The sequence below is a fragment of the Rhinatrema bivittatum genome, chromosome 6, assembly GCF_901001135.1.
Source record: "Rhinatrema bivittatum chromosome 6, aRhiBiv1.1, whole genome shotgun sequence".
In the NCBI taxonomy this organism is placed as follows: domain Eukaryota; kingdom Metazoa; phylum Chordata; class Amphibia; order Gymnophiona; family Rhinatrematidae; genus Rhinatrema; species Rhinatrema bivittatum.
The window spans coordinates 109,841,732-109,863,929 of record NC_042620.1 but is presented as its reverse complement, the minus strand read 5'-3'; the positions used below and the strand labels follow the sequence as shown (position 1 = coordinate 109,863,929).

Here is a 22,198-nt window from a genome sequence, read left to right as displayed (position 1 = left end):
TTATCCCCCTTCCAGTTATTAAGTTTAAATTTGATCATGTTATGATCACTGTTGCCAAGTGGCCCACACCACCGTTACTTCTTTCCACCAAATCTTGCATTCCACTAAGAATTAAATCTAAAATAGCTCCCTCTCTTGTAGGTTCCTGAACCAATTGCTCCATGAAGCAGTCCCCTTCCCCCTCTCTCTCTTTTTCCCCTTCCCCGCCCCCTCTGATCCCCTCCCTTCTCTTTTCCCCCCTCTTCTCCTTACCCATTCCCTCTCTTTCTCTTTCCCCCTTCCCTCTCTCCCCCCTCTCTCCCAGGTAGACACTACCCCCTGGCTCTCATCAAACAAAAGGGCTCAAACATACAGTCTCAGGGCCAGGGCCTGGGCCTCTTCTTTAGCCCTCTCTTTCCCCCTTTCCCCCTTCTTCTGTTTCCCTCCCTTCTCTCTCTCCCTATTCTTCTCCTACTTTTTATCCTCTTTTTCCCCCTCTTCTCCTTTCCCCCTTCATTCTGTCTCCCTCCCCGTTCCCCCTCTTTTCTCTCCCTCTTCTCCTCCTCTTTTCCCCTTTTCCATTCCCCCTTCCCCTCTTTCTCCATTCCCCCTTCCCCTCTCTCTCTATTTTCGACTGTTTTTAGTTTTAAGCACAGTACAGCTTGCTAACCTCGAGCCGCCCGTGCTGCGATGTGATGCCCCCACTCTCCATGTGCCACCTGACTTTGCTGTCCCTGATTGGCCGCTGTCCGTGCGCGGCATGCTTCCGTTTTTTTTTCCTTTTCCAGGGTGGGAGGAAATCGCGAGGCAACGGTGCGAGGAAGGGCAGCGAGGGAGAAAATCTGCGCAGCGGCGAGAAAGTCTGCAGGAACTGCGACGAGGGAAGAAATCTGCGAGTTGAGGGAAGAAATCTGCGCGAAGGAGGAATTCTGCGCAAATTCTGCATTCCGCAGAAGTAGCGAACTGGATCTTCCACCTCTGGAGAACCCCAAAGGTGGACCTGATTTTGTGGCTCCTTGAAACTAGGTTCCATGTACAGGCACACGGCAAGATAGCCTCAGATTCTTTTTGCCCTTCATTGGGCCAGGGTCTCTTGTACACATATCCTTTAGCTCTGCTGGTGGTGAAGACTTGGATGAAGCTCAGGGAGCATAAGGGACTATGATTCTCATTGGCTGAGGCAGGTCTGGTTTCCCCTCCTTTGGGAGTTGTCCATCCCAGAAACAAATCAGACTGGGGATTTCCCGAGATCTCATTACCCAGGATTGAGACAGGTTGCGGCATCCCGACTTCCAGGCCCTGTCGCTCACTCCTTGGATATTGAGAGGTTGATCCTGCAACCCTCAGTCTCTCAGAAGATGTTGCATGTTCTTGTAGATTTCAGAAAGCCTTCCACCAGGAAATTCTATGGACTGAATTGGAGTAAGTTTTCCATGTGGTGTGAGCAAAAGGCCCTAAATCTTTTCTTCTGCTCAACGTACAAACTGCTTGACTACAGTTGGTCTCAAGACCAACTCAGGGTTCATCTGAGTGTGATTGGGGCATATCATCATGGTGTAGAGGTTAAGCCCATCTCGGAACAGCCTATAGTTGTTTATTTCATGTGGGCTGTGTTTCAGTTGAAGCCTCCCCTGAGGTCTCCCTCTGTGTCCTGGCATCTCAATGTGGTTTTAGCTCAGCTGATAAAAGCTCCTTTTGAGCCACTGCTGCATCCTGTGATCTGAAGAATCTGACCTGGAAGACAGTATTTTTGGTGGTGGTCACTTCAGCACGCAAGGTAAGTGAGCTGCAGGCCTTAGTGATTTATCCACCTTCACTAGTTTTATTTCGCACCCTAAGTTCCTACCTAAGGTGTTTTTGGAGTTCCATATTAACCAGTCCATCATCCTGCCAGCATTCTTTCCAAAGCCTCATACTCACCAAGGTGAACAAGCTTATGCACACAAGCCAGTATAGTTTGGATTGCAAGAAAGCCTTGGTCTATCTGGAGCGGACATAAGCCCATTGACAGTCCACCCAGTTTTTTGGTTTCTTTTGACCAGAACAGCTGTGAATCGCCCTTGACAAATAGACACGTTCCAATTTGCTAGCAAACTGCATCGCCTTCTGTTATGCCCAGGCGGGATTGCATCTTTGTAAGTCATGTCTAGGCTCGCTCTGTCCAAGCCACAGCAACATCGGTGGCCCACTTGTGAGCAGTCCCCATGGAGTAGATCTGCAAAAGCTTTGACGTGGTAGTTCCATCCATTCATTCACATCACCTTACTGTTTGGACAGGGATAGCCGCTGCAACAGCAGGTTGCCAATCTGCCATTTGGAACTTGTTTGAGGTTTAGAACTCCACTGTTTTCAACCTAGGGCTCATTTTTTGTTCAGGCTGCCCCCCCCCCCCCCCTTCCTGTTACCAACAAAACACTGATGGCGGTGGTTGTGCCTGTTGGCACCTGTTTTGTTGGGGGGGGGGGGGGGGGAATTCACCCATGTGCAAGGACTGCCATTCTGCTTGTCCTCTGAGAAAGCAGAGCTGCTCACCTGTAGCAGGTGTTCTCAGAAGAAAGCAGGATGTCTGTCCTTATAACACCTGTCCGCCTCCCTGTGGAGTTGGGTTTCCACTCAAGGTTTTTTTTTCTTTATAAGACTGAGGGGATCCTGCATGCTCAGAGGCTCAGTCAAATTTTTCCATGCTGGGCACGCAGATGTCACCTATGTGTGAGGACTGGCATCTTGCTGTCCTTGTAGAACACCTGTTACAGGTAAGCAACTCTGCTTTACCTTAGCTTCAAATTCACTTCATACAACAGAAATGACTTGATTTTTCAGGCCAGAGTATTTGAATCAGCTCAACTACTATGATTGGACACAGACTAATTTATTGTGGGCCTTGTTAAGGTAAGTTTTTAAACCAATTTGGGTTTGCTGTGACAAAGGGTGTGAAGATTTATGTAATAAAGATCTTTTTTTTTTCCTTTTTATCCTTGTTTTTTGAATATTTCTATAATAGTGCTTTCATAATGAAAAGTATAGAGTTATGTTGTGTAGATCAGTGAACAAACTCCTACTTTAATGCATTTTGATTTGCTTTTTGCAAGTCACTGTATAATTGAAAGAAAAAAGCTTTTTGATAACTAGTTATTTTGTCTGTCATTTTGAGTCTTAGCATGTATCTGTGCAATACTGCATTCCAATGTAGTGGTGTTCAGTACCCTGCTTGAACTATCATAAGCCAAGTTTTCCCATTTCAGCTCTGTTGGACTCTACTAGAGGTTAAAGGGTAGCCAAGTGCCAAGCAAACTGACAAACACTTAAATATAGAATAGGTAATAGTTTGAGACTTTCTCTCTTTATTGGTGCGATAGAACCATATACATCTTTGTTGGGATGAAAAGGACAAAGGGTATGAGGACATTTCAGTTAATTCAACAACTGACTCAAGACTTGGCTGTTACTTTTAACATCTTTCATCTTTTAAAAGAAAAATATCTGCTGTTGCATAATTCTAACCTTCTCTGTGGCAGAAGGTAAAATAACTTGTAGCGAGCTGAAAATTTTGCACCAAAACCATTTTTCTGTCGAACTCTGCTGTTTTTCTGAAATTGTATAATTACATTATATGGGGAAAACAATTGACTGCTTAATATATTGATTGTGCTCTGTATATCAGTATAGTCAGAGTTAAAAATTGTAGGTCTCTTTATTTTCTTTTTTTGTAGACTAACTGTGATCTTAGAAGACAAATAGATGAACAACAAAAATTACTTGAAAAATACAAAGAAAGGTTAAACAAATGCATTTCAATGAGCAAGAAACTTCTAATTGAAAAGGTGAGTCAGAAATCTAGAAATAAGTTTTCGGTGCACAAATACTATTTTTGTTGAATTATGAACTCTCGAATGAAGTTGAATGTGTTTAATGTTTTGGCTTTTATAGAGCACGCAGGAAAAATTGGCCAGTAGAGAAAAGAGCATGCAGGATAGATTACGACTGGGTCACTTCACAACTGTTCGGCATGGTGCTTCTTTTACTGAACAGTGGACAGATGGATTTGCGTTTCAGAATCTCGTCAAGTTAGTCATTGTTTTGTTTTTTGAATACTTGTCATGAACTTGTAAGTTTATTCAAGAATGTGTTATTCAAGAGTGTTATTCAAGAATGAATTTAAATTACTTTTATATGAAAATCTAATTCTAAATCATTTTATCCCTTTCCTTTCTTTTCCCTGCCACGTAAAAATAATTATATATTTTAGAAAGCCCCTAAACAAAAAGGAAAATGTTTGTATAAATGTACATACTCTTTTATTAATCAACTGTCACACCAAAAATAATCCTTCAAAAAGGATGCATAAAGATGCTATCAAAAGTGATTAGATCGGGACATAGACACAAAAAGCATGAAGATAGAATGATGTGTACCAGTCATGTATATAAGCAGCCTAAGAAAAGTGTTTGTTAAAATTTTTTATGCAGTAAAATGTGCCCAAAACTAATCACTATAATGAATTAATAAAAAGTGATGTGGCCAGTGTTTAGGGAAAAATGCCTGTCCCCCAGTGCAGTTTTTATCACGAGTCAAAACAAAGAATCCATGGTAGTGTGGTAACTTAATCCCAGTTGGATAAAAACTCAATCCATATTCAAATACTTGTCGGGAAAGCTGAATTTCAAACAATATTAAAAGCCAGACTTATAGGTGTCTCTGAGTCACATGACATTAAAAATTAAAATAGTTTCACTATTTAATTTTTAATGTCAACCCACCACACCAGGTATCCCTATCAATCAAGCACAATCAAAAGCCGAAGAACTGGCCCAGTATTTCCATGATAAAATTAGCAAGCTCGTAACTCAGCTGCCCAACTCCACCACTCCTCATCTGACCTCTTCACCACGAACAAACAACAAACCCTCGCATCTTGATTCTTTCGAACTCACCTCAGCCAAAGAGATCCACTCAATCTTGAACAAAATGAAGCCCTCCTCTCACCCTGCAGACCATATTCCTACCAAACCTTCTCCTGTCCATCCCGGATGCCATATCACAAATGCTAGCAGACATCATTAACTGCTCTTTATCTCAAGGCTTCTACTCAGATGACCTCAAGATGGCTTCCCTCAAACCGCTCCCTAAAGAAGCCAAACTCAGACCCCAATGATCCGAACAACTTCCGACCAATCGCCAAACCTACCACGCATAGCTAAGATCATGAAAAATTAGTCAACACGCAAATCTCAGACTACCTCGAAGACAACAAACTCCTCTTCCCCTCACAATACGGGTTCCGCAAAGCGTCCAGCACAGAATCCCTCCTGGTATCACTGACAGACTACCTGATTCTGGGTCTTGACAAAGGTCATTCATTCCTACTGATCCTGTTGGACCTCTCAGCCGCTTTCGACACTGTTAACCACACCAGCCTCATAAACCAACTCGCATCCATTGGAATTACAGGTACTGCTCTAACATGGCTCAAAACTTTCCTCAACAACAGAGGCTACAAAGTGAAAATCCACAACAAAGAATCCTCCCGTCATGACGCCCCTATAGGAGTCCCACAGGGATCCTCCTTATCACCCACTCTGTTCAATATATATCTACTCCCGTTGTGCCAGCTTCTAACGGAACTTAAACTCAAACACCTTATCTATGCCGACGATGTTCAGATAGTGATTCCTCTTAAAGAATCCCTCGTCAAAACCCTCGAATATTGGGAATCTTGCTAATCAAAAATTAATGACCTACTCTCCAGCCTGAATCTCATCCTAAACGCCTCCAAAACCGAACTAATACTTATTGCTCCAGAAAACAACTACTCCAGCCACATATCAAACATCCCTCTATCTTCTCAAGTCAGAGACCTAGGAGCCATAATTGACAACAAGATGAACCTGAAAGCTTTTGTAAACCGCACCACTAAGGACTGCTTTCACAAACTCCAAGTGCTGAAAAGGATAAAACCGCTCTTCCATTTTCAAGATTTTAGAACTATACTACAAGCAATAATCTTCGCAAAATTAGATTACTGCAACGCCATCCTTCTAGGCCTTCCATCCTCATACACCAAACCCCTACAGATGGTACAAAACACGGCTGCAAGAATTCTTACATACTCCAAAAGAAGAGACCACATTTCACCCATTTTAAAAAATCTTCACTGGCTCCCCCATTCACTTCAGAATCATCTACAAGTCCATCACCATCATATACAAGTCCATCCATCACCTTACATCTCTGGACCTTCAATATCCGTTTAGCCTACATGTCTCTCAAAGACCAACCAGAGAAGCCTACAGAGGATCCCTCCAGGTACCGAACACAAAATCCACCCGGCATACAACTTCAAGAGACCGGGCTTTCTCGACTGCCGGACCCTCACTCTGGAACTCCATCCCTACGAATCTGCGCCAAGAACGCTGCCTACCAACGTTCCGAAAAAGATTGAAGACTTGGTTATTTAAACAAGCCTTCCCAGACAACTCATAACCACTGCCATTTCCTCCCAAACAATGTAGCCACTTGACACTGTAAATAATTATTAATTTATGTTAACCGTATACTGCTCTTTTCTCTTTCTCCCAGTTCTATTACCTTTGTTTCATTGTAACTGCAACCTTGATGCACTAGTTATAGTTTTATTGTTCTGTGCACCCCTTGTTCTAATGTAAACCGGCATGATGTGATCTGTTCATGAATGCCGGTATATAAAAAAAACCTAAATAAATAAAATAAAATAAATTTACCTCTCTGCTGTGTAAAGTGTAAGACACTTTTCTTGAAGAGATTATGTACCTGCCTAACACAGATCTTTATATGATTGTGCTTATATCTGATAGCCCTATCTAATAACTTTTATTACTTCCATTTATTATTTAGATTTATATTCTGCTTTTTGCACTTTTTTCAGCACTTCAAAGTGGATTCAGGTATTGTAGATATTTCCCTATCCCCAGAGGGCTTACAATCTAAGATTGTACCTGAGGCAATGGAGGGTAAAGTGACTTGCCCAAGGTCACAAGGAGCGACAGCAGGACTCGAACCCTGGTCTCCTGGTTCATAGCCCACTGCTCTAACCACTAGGCTTCTCCTCCACTGTTTCTGGCAACTTTTTGAAGGATTATTTTCAGCGGATAATTGATATTCATTATTTTAAAATTATTTTAAACTACCTTTCCAGACATAACATAAAACAAGCAAGGCAAAATATAATATAAAGCAAACCCAGGAAAGAATAAGATAGCAAATACAAAACCATAAATGTGTGTGTGTGTATATATGTATATATATACACACACACGTATATATGTATGTATATATCCAGCCCAAGGCCACTATAGTTCACACAAAACAAATTTAACATAAAAGCTGGGAAATTACCAGTATCAAGTGCTCATAAGATTTTGCATTGGCCTTCTAAGATTGCAAATCTTTTCCACAAAATTAATCGAATATAGGTCATTATTGCCCTAAACAGGGGCCAGGAAAGCAACAGGCTGATGTGAAGCTGTCACTTTTTAATCCACTTTCCTGAGGTTCAAGATTTCATTGGTTGGTCTCCCTCTGTTTTGTAGCATAGAGCCTATTCTTCTAGGGTAAGGCATAAAGGGTAAATATGTTCTGAAGACTTTCTTATAATGCTGCATTAGTACAGATTTTCCTCATACTTTCCAAATGTTTACTACTTGTGATCTCTGAATGTATGTGCATGTGTGTGCATATATCCATATAAATTATATAGTTGTAACTATGTATTACTAGAACTGTATCTGTGTATATAAATAGCTTGGTAATCTCTGCAACTGTATGCTTGTATATAAATATACAGCTGTCTTTTATAATTGTCTATACATGTGTATAATATGTTAAATTTGTATAAAATGAGCTCATTGTGACAGGTACTTAAACCTAGGTTTTAGAGTTTTCAAACATACAAGTAAAAGTGAATGAGACGAACAGAATAACAAGTTGAAAAAAACTTTTTACTTGAGTAGGAGATCACAGCATTACAGACTGAACTTGTGAATGAGAGCATGCAGGGGTGGCCAACTCTATTCCTCAAGAGAGACAAACAGGTCTTGTTTTCAGGATATCCCCAGTGAATATGAATGAGGTGTATTTGCATACAATGGAGCCAGTATATGCAAATTTGTCATGCATATTCTTTGTAGATAACCTGAAAACCTGACCTCTTTTTGGCTCTTGAGGACTGGAATTGGCCAACCCTGAGATAGTGGAGTGAAGAGCAGGAGTTAAAGTGCAGGTATAGCGGAGATTTAATTTAGTTGTATTGAAGCAGTATCAATTTGTAAAACTGGAAACATTTAAAAACAGCTGTACTAATAACTTTTTTGTAGAGTTCGGTTACTGTAAGAAATGGTATTTTTTTTTAAAGAAATGTTTGATTTGTTTGTTTTAGTTTTTTTTAATTTGATACTCAAGCAGAAAAACTCTGTAAGGAAGGAAAGTACACACAGAACATAAGGATTTGAAATTTTGCTGTAGCAGTAAACTCATTTCCTAAAAGAAATGTATTTTGTATTGAAAAGTATAAACCCAATGGGATTTCTATGGTTCCAGCACTTCAAATACTGAAAATTCAGCTTGATCTTTGCTATTAACCAGTATCATTCAGCCATATTTATTTAATTTATATTCTGCCTTTTGGCACTTCAAAGCAAATTACATTCAGATACTTAAACATTTCCCTATCCTAAAGGCTTACACTTTATAGGCCGGATTTTTAATGGTCCACGCGCATAAAAGACGGGTTAAGCATGCGCAGCCGGGCCTTGCGCGCACTGTGCACATATTAAAAGAGGCCCGGCCATGCGCGTAACCTCTTACACGCACAAGAACCAGGCCTCAGCAGTGGGGCAGTCCAGGGGGATGGGGCGGGGCTAGAGTTGCCCGATACATTTGCTGCTGTGCCAGGGGATCGCGCGCCGGCAGGGTGCCGGCGCACACAACATGCTCCTTCACCTTTGCAGGAGCAAAAAGTAAGTTACAAAAAAAATGGGGGGTGGGTTGGGATAGGGGGCGGGTAGGGAAGGGGAAGAGAGGTTAGGGTAGGAGATAGGGAAGTTCCCTCCCAGTCCGCTCCTTAATTGGAGCGCACTGAGAGGGAACTGGGGAAGCACAGCGATGCAGCGCCGCGCAAATTCGCTAAATTATAACCCCCCTTGCACTCGCTGATTGGGGTTTTATAACATGCACGCGCCAGTGTGCACATGTTTTAAAATTGCTCTTCCATGTGAGCATACCGGGTAGCACGTGCACATGGACGTGCACGTATTCTTTTTAAAAATCTACCCCTATTTGTATAATATCCCATGTTGATCTTTGGCAAATGAAAGGACTTCTATAAAGAGTGTAAAAATTCACTCAAGAATATTGAAGATTTACTCTTTCCCACCACAAAACAAGAACCCCAGCACAATATTTTTGTGTGATATATGAACCAGGTGAGTTCCATTTGTGATCACAGATATGAAAATAAAACCTTTGTATGATTTTTTTAAGTAAATTTGCATAAATGTGCTAGGTTGCCTAATATTGCAGTGCTTAACTGTACCATGAAAATTCTTTGATAATATTGTCTGAGTTTTATTGAGAAGTTTTACTGTACAACACCTCCAGTCCTTGCATACATAAATTGAATATATCAGTTAATATCACAAAGTAAATCCTTCATGAAAGGCTTCTAAGAAAACTAAAAAGTCATGGGATAGAAAGTGATGTCCTTTTGTGGATTGCAAACTGGTTAAAACACAGAAAACAGAGTAAGATTAAATGGTCAGTTTTCTCAATGGGGAAAAGGTAATCAGTGGAGTGCTCATGGATCTGTACTTGGACTGGTGCTTTTTAATATATTTATAAATGATCTGAAAAGGAATACAATGAGTGTGGTGGTCAAATTTTACAGATGACAGAAAATTATTCAGGGTAGTTAAATCACAAATGGATTGTGATAAATTGCAGAAGGACCTTGTGAAAATGGAAGATTGGACATCCGAATGGCAGATGAAATTTAATGTAGACAAGTGCAAGATCATGCATATAACGAAAAATAATCCATGCTGCAGTTACACGATGATTAGGTTCCATATTAAGAGTTACCATCTAGGAAAAAGATCTAGGTATCATAGTGGATAATACATTAAAATTGACTCAATGTGCAGCAGCATTTAAAGCAAAGCCCAGCATCCTGTTTCCAACAGTGGCCAGTATTATATCATTATAAATATTTCTACACATGAGTAAGGTCCAAATTAAATGCTGGTACAGACCTAAGAACATAAGAAAATGCCATACTGGGTCAGACCAAGGGTCCATCAAGCCCAACATCCTGTTTCCAACAGTGGCCAATCCAGGCCATAAGAACCTGGCAAGTACCCAAAACTAAGTCTATTCCATGTTACCATTGCTAATGGCAGTGGCTATTCTCTAAGTGAACTTAATAGCAGGTAATGGACTTCTCCTCCAAGAACTTATCCAATCCTTTTTTAAACACAGCTTTACTAACTGCATTAACCACATCCTCTGGCAACAAATTCCAGAGTTTAATTGTGCGTTGAGTAAAAAAGAACTTTCTCCGATTAGTTTTAAATGTGCCACATGCTAACTTCATGGAGTGCCCCCTAGTCTTTCTATTATCAGAAAGAGTAAATAACCGATTCACATCTAGCCATTCTAGACCAACCTCTCATGATTTTAAACACCTCTATCATATCATCCCCTCAGCTGTCTCATCTCCAAGCTGAAAAGTCCTAACCTCTTTAGTCTTTCCTCATAGGGGAGCTGTTCCATTCCCCTTATCATTTTGGTAGCCCTTCTCTGTACCTTCTCCATCACAATTATATCTTTTTTGAGATGCAGCGATCAGAATTGTACACAGTATTCGAGGTGCGGTCTCACCATGGAGCGATACAAAAGCATTTTTTTACTGCCGCAGCACACTGAACCGACAATTTCAATGTGTTATCCACTGTGACGTCTAGATCTCTTTCTTGGGTTGTAGCACCTAATATGGAACCTAACATTGTGTAACTATAGCATGGGTTATTTTTCCCTATATGCATCACCTTGCACTTATCCACATTAAATTTCATCTGCCATTTTGGTGCCAAATTTTCCAGTCTCACAAGGTCTTCCTGCAATTTATCACAATCTGCTTGTGATTTAACTACTCTGAACAATTTTGTATCATCAGCAAATTTGATTATCTCACTCGTCGTATTTCTTTCCAGATCATTTATAAATATATTGAAAAGTAAGGGTCCCAATACAGATCCCTGGGGCACTCCACTGCCCACTCCCCTCCTCTGAGAAAATCCCCGTTTCATGTAAACCGATTTGATATGATTGTATCATGAAAGTCGGTATATAAAAGGTATAAATAAATAAAATTGTCCATTTAATCCTACTCTGTTTCCTGTCTTTTAGCCAGTTTGCAATCCATGAAAGGACATCACCACCTATCCCATGACTTTTTACTTTTCCTAGAAGCCTCTCATGAGGAACTTTGTCAAACGCCTTCTGAAAATCCAAGTATACTACATCTACCGGTTCACCTTTATCCACATGTTTATTAACTCCTTCAAAAAAGTGAAGCAGAGTTGTGAGGCAAGACTTGCCTTGGGTAAAGCCATGCTGACTTTGTTCCATTAAACCATGTCTTTCCATATGTTCTGTGATTTTGATGTTTAGAATACTTTCCACTATTTTTCCTGGCACTGAAGTCAGGCTAACTGGTCTGTAGTTTCCCGGATTGCCCCTGGAGCCCTTTTTAAATATTGGGGTTACATTAGCTATCCTCCAGACTTCAGGTACAATGGATGATTTTAATGATAGGTTACAAATGTTTACTAATAGGTCTGAAATTTCATTTTTTAGTTCCTTCAAAACTCTGGTGTGTGTACCATCTGGTCCAGGTGATTTACTACTCTTCAGTTTGTCAGTCAAGTCTACCACATCTTCTAGGTTTACCATGATTTGATTCAGTCCATCTGAATCATTACCCATGAAAACCTTTTCCAGTACGGGTACCTCCCCAACATCCTCTTCAGTAAACACCGAAGCAAAGAAATCATTTAATCTTTCCGTGATGGCCTTATCTTCTCTAAGTGCCCCTTTAACCCCTCGATCATCTAACAGTCCAACTGACTCCCTCACAATCTTTCTGCTTTGGATATATTTTAAAAAGTTTTTACTGTGAGTTTTTGCCTCTACGACCAACTTCTTTTCAAATTCTCTCTTAGCCTGTCTTATCAATGTCTTACATTTAACTTGCCAACGTTTATGCATTATCCTATTTTCTTCTTAGATCCTTCTTCCAATTTTTGAATCAAGATCTTTTGGCTGAAATAGCTTCTTTCACCTCCCCTTTTAACCATGCCGGTAATCATTTTGCCTTCTTTCCACCTTTCTTAATGTGTGAAAACATCTGGACTGTGCCTCCAGAATGGCACTTCTCAACAACGACCACGCCTCTTACACACCTTTTACCTTTGTAGCTGCTCCTCTGTTTTTTTTTCTAGCAAATTTTCTCATTTACTAAGCATTTTTCTCATTTACTAAGCATTTTTCCCATAGATACAGAATGAGAGAAAACCTTTAGTAAATTTGCCCCTATGTTAGGTATTATGAAGGAAATGGTGAATAAAAGGGAGAATGTTATAATGCCTCTGTAGCGTTCCATGGTGAGACCGCACTTTGAAAACCGTATGCAATTCTGGTCACCGCATCTCAAAAATGATATAATTGCACTGGAGAAGGTACAGAGAAGGGTGACCAAAATGATAAAGGGCATGGAATGGCTCACCTATGAGGAAAGGCTAAAGAAATTAGGGCTGTTCATCTTGGAGAAGGGATAGTTAAGGGGAAATGATAGAAGTCTATAAAATCATGTTAGGATGGATAAATGTGAATCGATTATTTACTCTTTCAGATAGTACAAGGATTAGGGAGCACTCCATAAAGTTTCAAGTAGCACATTAAAAACAAATCATAGAACATTCTTTTTTACTCAATGCAAAATTAAGCTCTGGAATTCTTTCCAGAGGATGTGGTTAAGGTAATTAGTGTAAAAGGGTTTTTAAAGGGTTTTAATAAGTTCCTGGAGAAGTCCATAAACTTCTATTAATCAAGTTGACTTACGGAATAGCCATTGCTTATTACCAGCTTTAGTACTTCATTATATCTCATAGGTACTTTGAACATTAATGGGATGTTGCACACGCAATGCATCCTAGCTGCTAGCATAAATTACATACATCCATGTTTGAATATTCTTTGCCTTTGTTTCACAATTCTTATTCACTGTCTGTAGCAGTTTCCTTCTGACACAGAGATGCCACTAAAATTTGAAATTCTGCTACTTGGCGATCTGTATTCAGCACCATTTGAACAACCATATACAGTAATAGTCGGAATTCAGCTAATTGGAACACTGAACTAATTGGCATCCAGTAGTGTGGTGCTTTTTTTCTCCAAGGATAAGCAAGATAACAGACCTTACAAGTAGGTGACATCCAATGGAACCCAACCCAGAGCATTTGTCAGTTTTTAAAACTTTGACTGTGTCCTAGTGGTTATGTGCAGTATTCCTAATACCACATGAGGGCCTTGTCAGTCTCCTCTTTTCCTTGGAGTCCATTTCTTCACTCTTCTGCTTAATTCTGTTTTTTTTTCCTGCCAGAACTGATAGAATTCTTTCAGCGCAGGTCCCTGTGGTCAGATTTTGTTCCCTAATTCTCCTTTGGTTGTTTTATGTTTTATTTCATTGTCACACACAGGCAGTGCATCAACAGGTATCGGCCGCTTGCAATCATCGAGTCTTTCAACTTTGCTTTTTTAATTTTTGTCTTACCATGGATAAGCCCACCAGCAGCTTTAGAGAGGATCATGTCTATCATAGAATAAAAATTTTTTAATTTTTAATTTATTAAAATCTTATTCACACTCACCACAGTGGGTTTGAGGCAGAGTACATATTCAAACATACATAAAATGAATAATCAGGACACACAATATCACACTAATATAAACAAAGCCTACATCTTATCCTTATCTGCTAGTTCATGCATATATATATATTTGTATATATAGATATATAATAAATAATGTCCTTTGCCTGTGGGTGTCACATGACATCCTGGGGTGGTGGTAGTGTCACCATGACCCCTAGAGGGCATGAGTCTTAGATTGAGCTCATGGAGAAGCACTTTGGGTGCCATAAGACAGGCCCATCATAATCGGAGGCATCAACAGTGATGCACCCAGGAACTGCACTGGATCCTGGCGATGCATTGAGAAATACCATGGTGTCGACCATTGTCCAACAGGTTCTAGTATCAAAGGCCAAAGGTTCTAGCATCAGGTGAAGGCCAAGAAGCATCAATCTGTCCATGCATGATGCCAGGAGTGTGTACGTTCTGGCTGCAGCCATCAATTCCTCGAAGTGTTTCCACAGAGAAGAGAGCTCATTCTTGCATTCCTCGGAATCTTAACAGTCTCTAGGGGCTCAGGTGTCTGCCATCGATACATTTCTGACTTCCCAGGAAGACTCTTGCCTCCTATTTGGTGTTGTCATCAGCAGTTTTTGAGGAGGAGCTGAATAAAATCCAGCAGGCCTTGAACAAGGCAATGCACAACAGCAGTACCCCTGGGACGAGGGCATCAGTGTCTATGCAAACTGATACTCTGCCACTGCTGGAGTCCTTTCACCTGCTGAGCAGATTGGTATCTGTCTGCTACACTGAGGGTTATCTCCAGTCCATCCAGGGTTGGGGAGGGGGGAAACTTCCCCGAGGCACAGGAATTTCTTGAGTTTCAGGCCTCGACAAGTACTCCCGTCTGAGGTCTTGTCTGTGGAATGAGCAGTGCCTGGGTCTTCACCTCCAGCATACCAGTTGAGTTCAGATTCAGAGTATTCATGGGGTATGGATATAGATATCTTCAAAAGAGAGGAACCAACAGGTCTCTTCTCAGACTGTCATCTCCACCAGAAGACCTCTCTTTGCTGGTTTTGTCCAGAGAATGGTGAAGGCCATTCTATTTCCTTTGTTGGAGGAGGAGACCACCAGAAACAAGATGCTAGATATCTTCCAGTTTGTGTGGCCTCCTAAGGAGATTGCAACAATTTCCGGTTCACGAGATCCTTCAGGAGATATAATGTGGAAAAAATCCTTTCTGAGGTTTCCATCATTAAGGTGGATGTGCTTTACTTCTGGATCAATTTTTCAATTTTTACACGCCATATATGAAAAACAATTGTTCTAAGATCAAAATTTTTGTAAGATCAAAATTTTTGTAGGACCGCTACCAAAGGGATCTGTATAGCAATCAGACCCAACATAGGAGAGGTCACTTTACTTTATTATTAATATCAAAATTTTCCGAAAATTCTATTGCCACGGGAAAATGAACCGATAAATTCAAACAAAGCCACAAAAAGCTTTTGTCTCAAAAAACAATCATTTGCAAAAAATTGCAGTACTTAACTTCAAGCCAAGAGCAAAGATGAAGTCCCGACGTGATCACGTTTCGGACCACCCAGGGTCCTGCTTCAGGGGTTGAATCTTGTCAATCCTTCAAAATAGGGCTGCTGAAAATCATTCCCGAAACGGCAAAACTGACGTTACTGAATCTCAAGTATTCTTTGGCGGTCCGTTCTCGGACCCGCTTAATTCAAAATGGCGAACGACCAGGGTATATATCCATTTCCTGCGGAGATGACGTCACTGGGATGTCAATCCTTCTCTTCTGAATGGACATTTGATCAATACTCAGCATTAAAACAATTGAGCATGAATCCGAATGTAGTAGTCAAACCCGCTGATAAGGGCGGAGCTATTGTGATACAGGACACTACAGATTATGTTGCTGAGATTGACAGGCAATTGAGCGATCAGGATTTCTACCAGGAACTCCAGGAAGACCCCACTCATGCACTTTCAGATTTGATCGTTGATTTAACTACTGAGGGATTACGTACAGGGTTTCTGCTAGCTCGCGAAGCACGGGCTTTGAAGAGAAGCAATCCGGTTTATCCGGTCCTTTACACTCTCCCTAAAATTCATAAAAATTTAAATTCTCCTCCGGGAAGACCTATTGTTGCTAGGAGAGGATCCATTCTGGAACCCCTTTCTGATTTCTTGGACTTTTTTCTAAAACCATATGTCAAAGAGGCTCCTTCTTTTTTTCAGGATACATCGCATGCATTGCGATTAATTCAAGAGCTTCCGGATCTACCAGAACAATGTTTCATTGTGACATTGGACATCACTTCTCTATATACTAATATCCCCCAAGGTGAAGCATTTGATCTTTTGAAAAATATATTTCAATCTCGTCCACGTCCACACAGGGTGCCTACAGGTTTTCTGTTGCAGCTTTTAGAATTGGTACTATACAAGAATTTTTTCAAATTTGACAACAAGTTCTACCTTCAGACTCAGGGAGTAGCAATGGGGGCTATGGTGGCCCCCGATATTGCCAATATTTATGTGGCACATTTTGAAGAAACTTGTCTATATACGTCTCAGTGGTACAATAAAATGATTTTGTGGAAACGATATATAGACGACGTATTATGCATTTGGTCTGCTTCCGAAGTAGAGCTTACACGATTTTTGGATTGGTTAAATGGAGAAAATTCTCATCTACATTTCACAGCGCAGTACCATCAAGTGAGAGCTTCTTTTCTGGACATAAATTTGGTTCGCAATGGAAGCAGGATTGAGACCACATTGTATAGAAAAGAAACAGACAAAAATCACTATCTTAGATACACTAGTTATCATCCAAGAAGACTAAAAGATGGTTTGCCTGTGTCTCAATTTCTGCATCTACGAAGGATTTGCACCAACGTTGAAGAATACCGCCATCAGGCCATGGATTTAAAAATAAGATTCTCTCAGGTTATCCGCGTTCCGTCATCAACAAAGCTTTCAAACGAGCATTATATGCTAATAGAGATCTATTACTTCAATACAAACAACCATTGAAGACTCAAGATGTGACATGTGTTTTAAAATTCTCTGCCCATTCTCACAATGTGGTCCAAATAATCAAATCTCACTGGCATGTTTTAACATTACATCGAGTTTTTGATGCCTTGCCCAAATTCGCGTTCTCCCGAGCCCAGAACATCAGGGACATTGTAGTTAAATCTGCTTTTGATTCCTCCCCACCAATTCCAAAGGGAGGAGGACACCAAGCGTGTGGGAAATGCGATTTTTGTAGTCAAACGCTGACAGGCCAACAATGGACATCACCCACTTTAAAAACCACTATCAAATTAACAGCTACAACTTCGTGTGAGACCGAATGTGTGGTATATATTATACAATGTCCGTGTGACCTTGTATATGTGGGTCGAACAAAAAGAAAAATAAGAACAAGGCTCATAGAACATCGTAGCTGTATTAAGAATTCTAAGATTACAGCTCCTTTGGTACAACATTGTATGTCAGCTAAACACGATTTTGTAGATCTGAAATGGTCCATCATTGAGCAATTGCATTTGGGCACACGGGGGGGTGATATACAACAGCGCCTCAATCAACGTGAACAATATTGGATTTTTACTTTGCAGACAGTAGACCCAGAGGGACTGAACGAGAAAATCAATTGGTACACTCTAACATAGCTTTTGGTATGTAAAAGAATATTAGTGGTTTATTACACGGGACCGTATGGTGGACTCAAGATGAAGATTTAGAATACGAAGTCCACGACCTGATAGAAGTTTTATCATGGAGAACAGACGACATGTTAGAAGACTTATATTTTGTTAGAGAATACAACCTGGACGACCTGATAGTAGACTTAACATGGAAGATCGTAATACGTAGTAGACGACCTGTTAGAGGACTTTCTATTCACCCGCAAGATTGATTGACATCCCAGTGACGTCATCTCCGCAGGAAATGGATATATACCCTGGCCGTTTGCCATTTTGAATTAAGCGGGTCCGAGAACGGACCACCAAAGAATACTTGAGATTCAGTAACGCCAGTTTTGCCGTTTCGGGAATGATTTTCAGCAGCCCTATTTTGAAGGATTGACAAGATTCAACCCCTGAAGCAGGACCCTGGGTGGTCCGAAACGTGATCACGTCGGGACTTCATCTTTGCTCTTGGCTTGAAGTTAAGTACTGCAATTTTTTGCAAATGATTGTTTTTTGAGACAAAAGCTTTTTGTGGCTTTGAATTTATCGGTTCATTTTCCCGTGGCAATAGAATTTTCGGAAAATTTTGACATTAATAATAAAGTAAAGTGACCTCTCCTATGTTGGGTCTGATTGCTATACAGATCCCTTTGGTAGCGGTCCTACAAAAATTTTGATCTTACAAAAATTTTGATCTTAGAACAATTTTTTCATATATGGCATGTAAAAATTGAAAAATTGATCCAAAAACCTTATCTTATTGTTGTGTATGCGTACTTCCGGTTTTTGGAAGCTGGGCTTATTTTTTGTGCTTTACTTCTTCCAGAAGGCTCCTGGATTTGAAAAGACAGCTACTATATCAATCTGTGGTGCTTGAATCTGCTCTCAAGAAAGCCCAGAAAACTAGAACCAATTCCTTAGTGTTTCTGAGGAAAGTTTCTAGAACCTTGGATATTCTTGGAAGAAAGATATTTTAGATCAGCTATACTCAATGCCCCACGTAACTTCTTACCAGCTCTTTATGAACCAATGTATGCAAGACCTGCTGAAGCAGCTGTGAGAGGTGGCAATGTGATGACCTTCAGTTACTGGATTGGTGGATGAGGGGATGGAATGTGGAAAAACACATGGTCAGATTGGACCTTCAATGTTTTTGAAACAGCATTGAGAATTTCTGCTGTGGGGATTAACACACAGACTTGCCTGGCATTGGGTCTTAGATGTCTGACCTATAGTCTGGGAAAGATGTGCTGACATGCCATGCACTGGAATTAATCGTTTCATAGATAGTCAAGAAAGTGGTGGCACGGATCAGAGAACAATGTATGATACTTGAGCAGCTCTTCACAGCAATGCCAGGTTCTGCCATCCTCTGTCAGGAGATACCCAAGTATGGAGCTGAGATGACACTTTTTCCAACTAAGGAGACGTTTTCAGTCACCACTTTGGTCCCATGCACAAGAGGCTGCTCATGCTTGCCCAAGTCTGCAGAGGGCCCCAAAGCCAGCACCCCAGTCAAAACCTGTGGTGAGGTTTTGACTGGATCTCAGAGAGTATAGTCCGGATCCCAGTACCTGTGTCAGAGGACCTTCCAGTTGGAGGCAGGCTGAGGTTATATGTAAACTGTTGACCCAATGTAATTTTGGACTTGTAGTTTGACAGCATAATAAGAAATGGATATAGGTTATATCTATTTGTGTCTTTCCAAATCTGCCTCCAGACCCCACTTGGGAGAAGCCTCGACATCATTCATTATTTATTTATTTATTTAACATTTTTTAATATACCGATAGCCATTTACACATCGTACCGGTTTACAAAGAACAAGCAGAAGGCCAGGAACAAGGCACAACCGTTACATGGAACACATAAGGAAACAGTTTGAATACATTTGATTGAACATAGTTGAGAGATTTGGAAGCGAAAGGAGCAAAAAATATTAAGATTAACAGAAATGCGATATAATATAGAAACATAGAAACATAGAATCGACGGCAGAAGAAGACCAATCTGCCCATCCAGTCTGCCCAGCAAGCTTCACACTTCTTTTTTTTCCTCATACTTATCTGTTTTTCTTGGCTCCTAGTAACCTTTGGTTCTATTTCCCTTTCACCCCCACCATTAATGCAGAGAGCAGTGATGGAGCTGCATCCAAGTGAAATATCAAGCTTGATTAGTTAGGGGTAGTAACCGCCACAATAAGCAAGCTACACCCATACTTATTTGTTTACCCAGACTGTTATTCAGCCCTTATTGGTTGTTTTACTTCTCCCCTGCCGTTGAAGCAGAGAGCTATGCTGGATATGCGTGAAGTATTAGTTTTTCTTCTCCCCTGCTGTTGAAGCAGAGAGCTATGTTGGATATGTATTGAAAGTGAAGTATGCATTGAAAGCCACATTATCTATCAACAAATATTGAATAAGCCTAATAATTGGTAATAACTATAGCTTATGAACTCTTCATTAATTTTACATACTCTTGCCCACCCCTGTGTTTGTTTTTGTTTTTGGTTTTTTTGTAATTTGGAGATGGCAGCCCTCCACCTTCCGCTCCGTGAAGGTGGAACACCAACCACTGGCCACTGGCATCCCGCTCCGTGAATGCCTCTGTGGCTACTGCCGCTCCGTGCAGTGTTTTGCTGCCTCCTCTTTATACACTTCCTCTAGACCTGATGGATCCACAGTGTTTATCCCACGCCCCTTTGAAGTCCTTCACAGTTTTGGACTTCACTTTTGATTGAACCTAGCTGAGAGTTTTGAAAGCGAAAGGAGCAGAAATAATAAGATTAAGAAGATTAACAACGCGAATATAAAATAATTTTGTTAAAAACTCATATGAAAGTATTGACTTGGCTTTACAGAACTACGGTAGAAGGCTAAGTATTCAATTTTATATGGGAGGGAATTGTGTTTACATGATGTTCTGAAGAAGGGAATAGGACTAGAGTTTACAGCAGGAATTTAATGGGTACATGGATTTTGACAGAAGTGTGGGCGGGGGAGGGCTGCTAGGGTAGAGTGAAGAGGGGAGAAGAGGGAGAAAATTGGAGGAGTTCCTGGGAGGGAATGAAAATATAGAGAAACAGAGCAATGGGACAGTTTAGGTATATGCTTGTTGAAAAAGCCATGTTTTTAGTTTTTTTTTAAATTTAGGTGTGTAGGTTTCGGTTCGGAGGTCGTGGGGCATGGAGTTCCATAAGGTTGGACTAGCTGGAGAGAATGCTCTTTTCATGGTAGAGGCTAGTTTTATGAGTCTAGGGGAGGGGGGGAGGTGTAGTGTACCTTGGTGGATGGTGTGTGTGGGTCTATTGGAGGTATGGATTTGAAAAGGTTGTTTGAGCCAGTGTGTGTTTTCATTAATTAAGGATTTGTGTATGAGGGAAAGGGATTTGTATTGTATTCTTGAGTTGATAGGAAGCCAGTGAAGATCTTTCAGTGTTGGGGTAATGTGGTCTTTATGTGTATTGGTTAGGATTCGGGCTGTGGCGTTCTGCAGGAGCTGTAGCGGTTTTGTAAAAGTGGCAGGGAGGCCAAGGAGAAGTGAGTTACAGTAATCAATTTTGGAGAAAATAATGGATTGAAGTACTGTACAGAAATCAGAGAAGTGTAGTAGTGGTCTCAGCTTTTTGATTATGTGTAGTTTGTAGTAACGTTCCTTAAGTGTGGCTTTGATGAAAGGTTTTAGAGAGAGTTGGTCATCTATGATGACTCCGAGGTTTCTGGCATGTGTGGAAACTTGGATGGGGAGAGCGGAGGGTTTATCATTGAGGGTCGGGTTAGTAGAGATAATGAGTAGTTCGGTTTTGTGCGGGTTAAGGGCGAGGTTCATGTTAGTGAGGAGCTGATTGATAGCGGAGAGACAGGAGTCCCAAACTTGGAGAGCGTTCGAGATGGAATCTGTGAAAGGAATGAGAATTTGAACGTCATCAGCATATATATAGTGAGATATTCCAAGGTTAATGAGGAGTTTGGCTAGTGGGAGCATATATATATTGAATAGGGTGGAGGACAATGAGGAGCCTTGTGGGACACCACGGTTGAGACTGATAGGGTTTGATTCATGATTACCTAGAGTGACAGTGTAGTGTCTATTCTGTAGGTACGATTGTAGCCAAAGCAGGGCAGTGCCAGTAATGCAGATGTTTTTAAGGAGGGTTGATTAAGATATCATGATTGACAGTGTCAAAGGCAGCAGAGATGTCTAGCATGGCTAGGAGAAAGGAGCCGCCGCTATCAAGTCCTTTGAGTAGGTTATCAGAGAGAGATAAGAGGAGGGTTTCAGTACTGAGGTGTTTGCGGAAGCCAAATTGGGATGGGTAGAGGATTTGTTGTTGATCAAGATGTTCAGTAAGGCAGACATTGACTAGTCTTTCAAGGACCTTAGAGAGGAAGGGTAGGTTTGAAATAGGTCTGTAATTGGATAGGATGGAGGGGTCGAGGTCAGGTTTCTTAAGTATAGGTTTGACATTTGCCTGTTTGAGAATGGTAGGGACAGTGCCTTGTTCTAGGGAGCAGTTGAGAATGTCTGATAAGGGCTTGGCGATTACATTGGGGA

General features: G+C 40.8%; 1 protein-coding gene across 5 annotated transcripts in view; it reads left to right on the top strand.

Moving 5' to 3' along the window:
- The window catches only part of TLK1 (tousled like kinase 1), a 388,382-nt gene that overhangs the window by 235,955 nt on the left and 130,229 nt on the right, over window positions 1-22,198 (top strand). For all 5 annotated transcript variants that reach the window (XM_029605752.1, XM_029605753.1, XM_029605751.1 and 2 more), the window contains 2 exons: window positions 3,690-3,800; window positions 3,907-4,043. In XM_029605752.1, coding sequence (XP_029461612.1) covers window positions 3,690-3,800; window positions 3,907-4,043 — 248 coding nt within the window. The remainder of the gene's footprint in view (window positions 1-3,689; window positions 3,801-3,906; window positions 4,044-22,198) is intronic.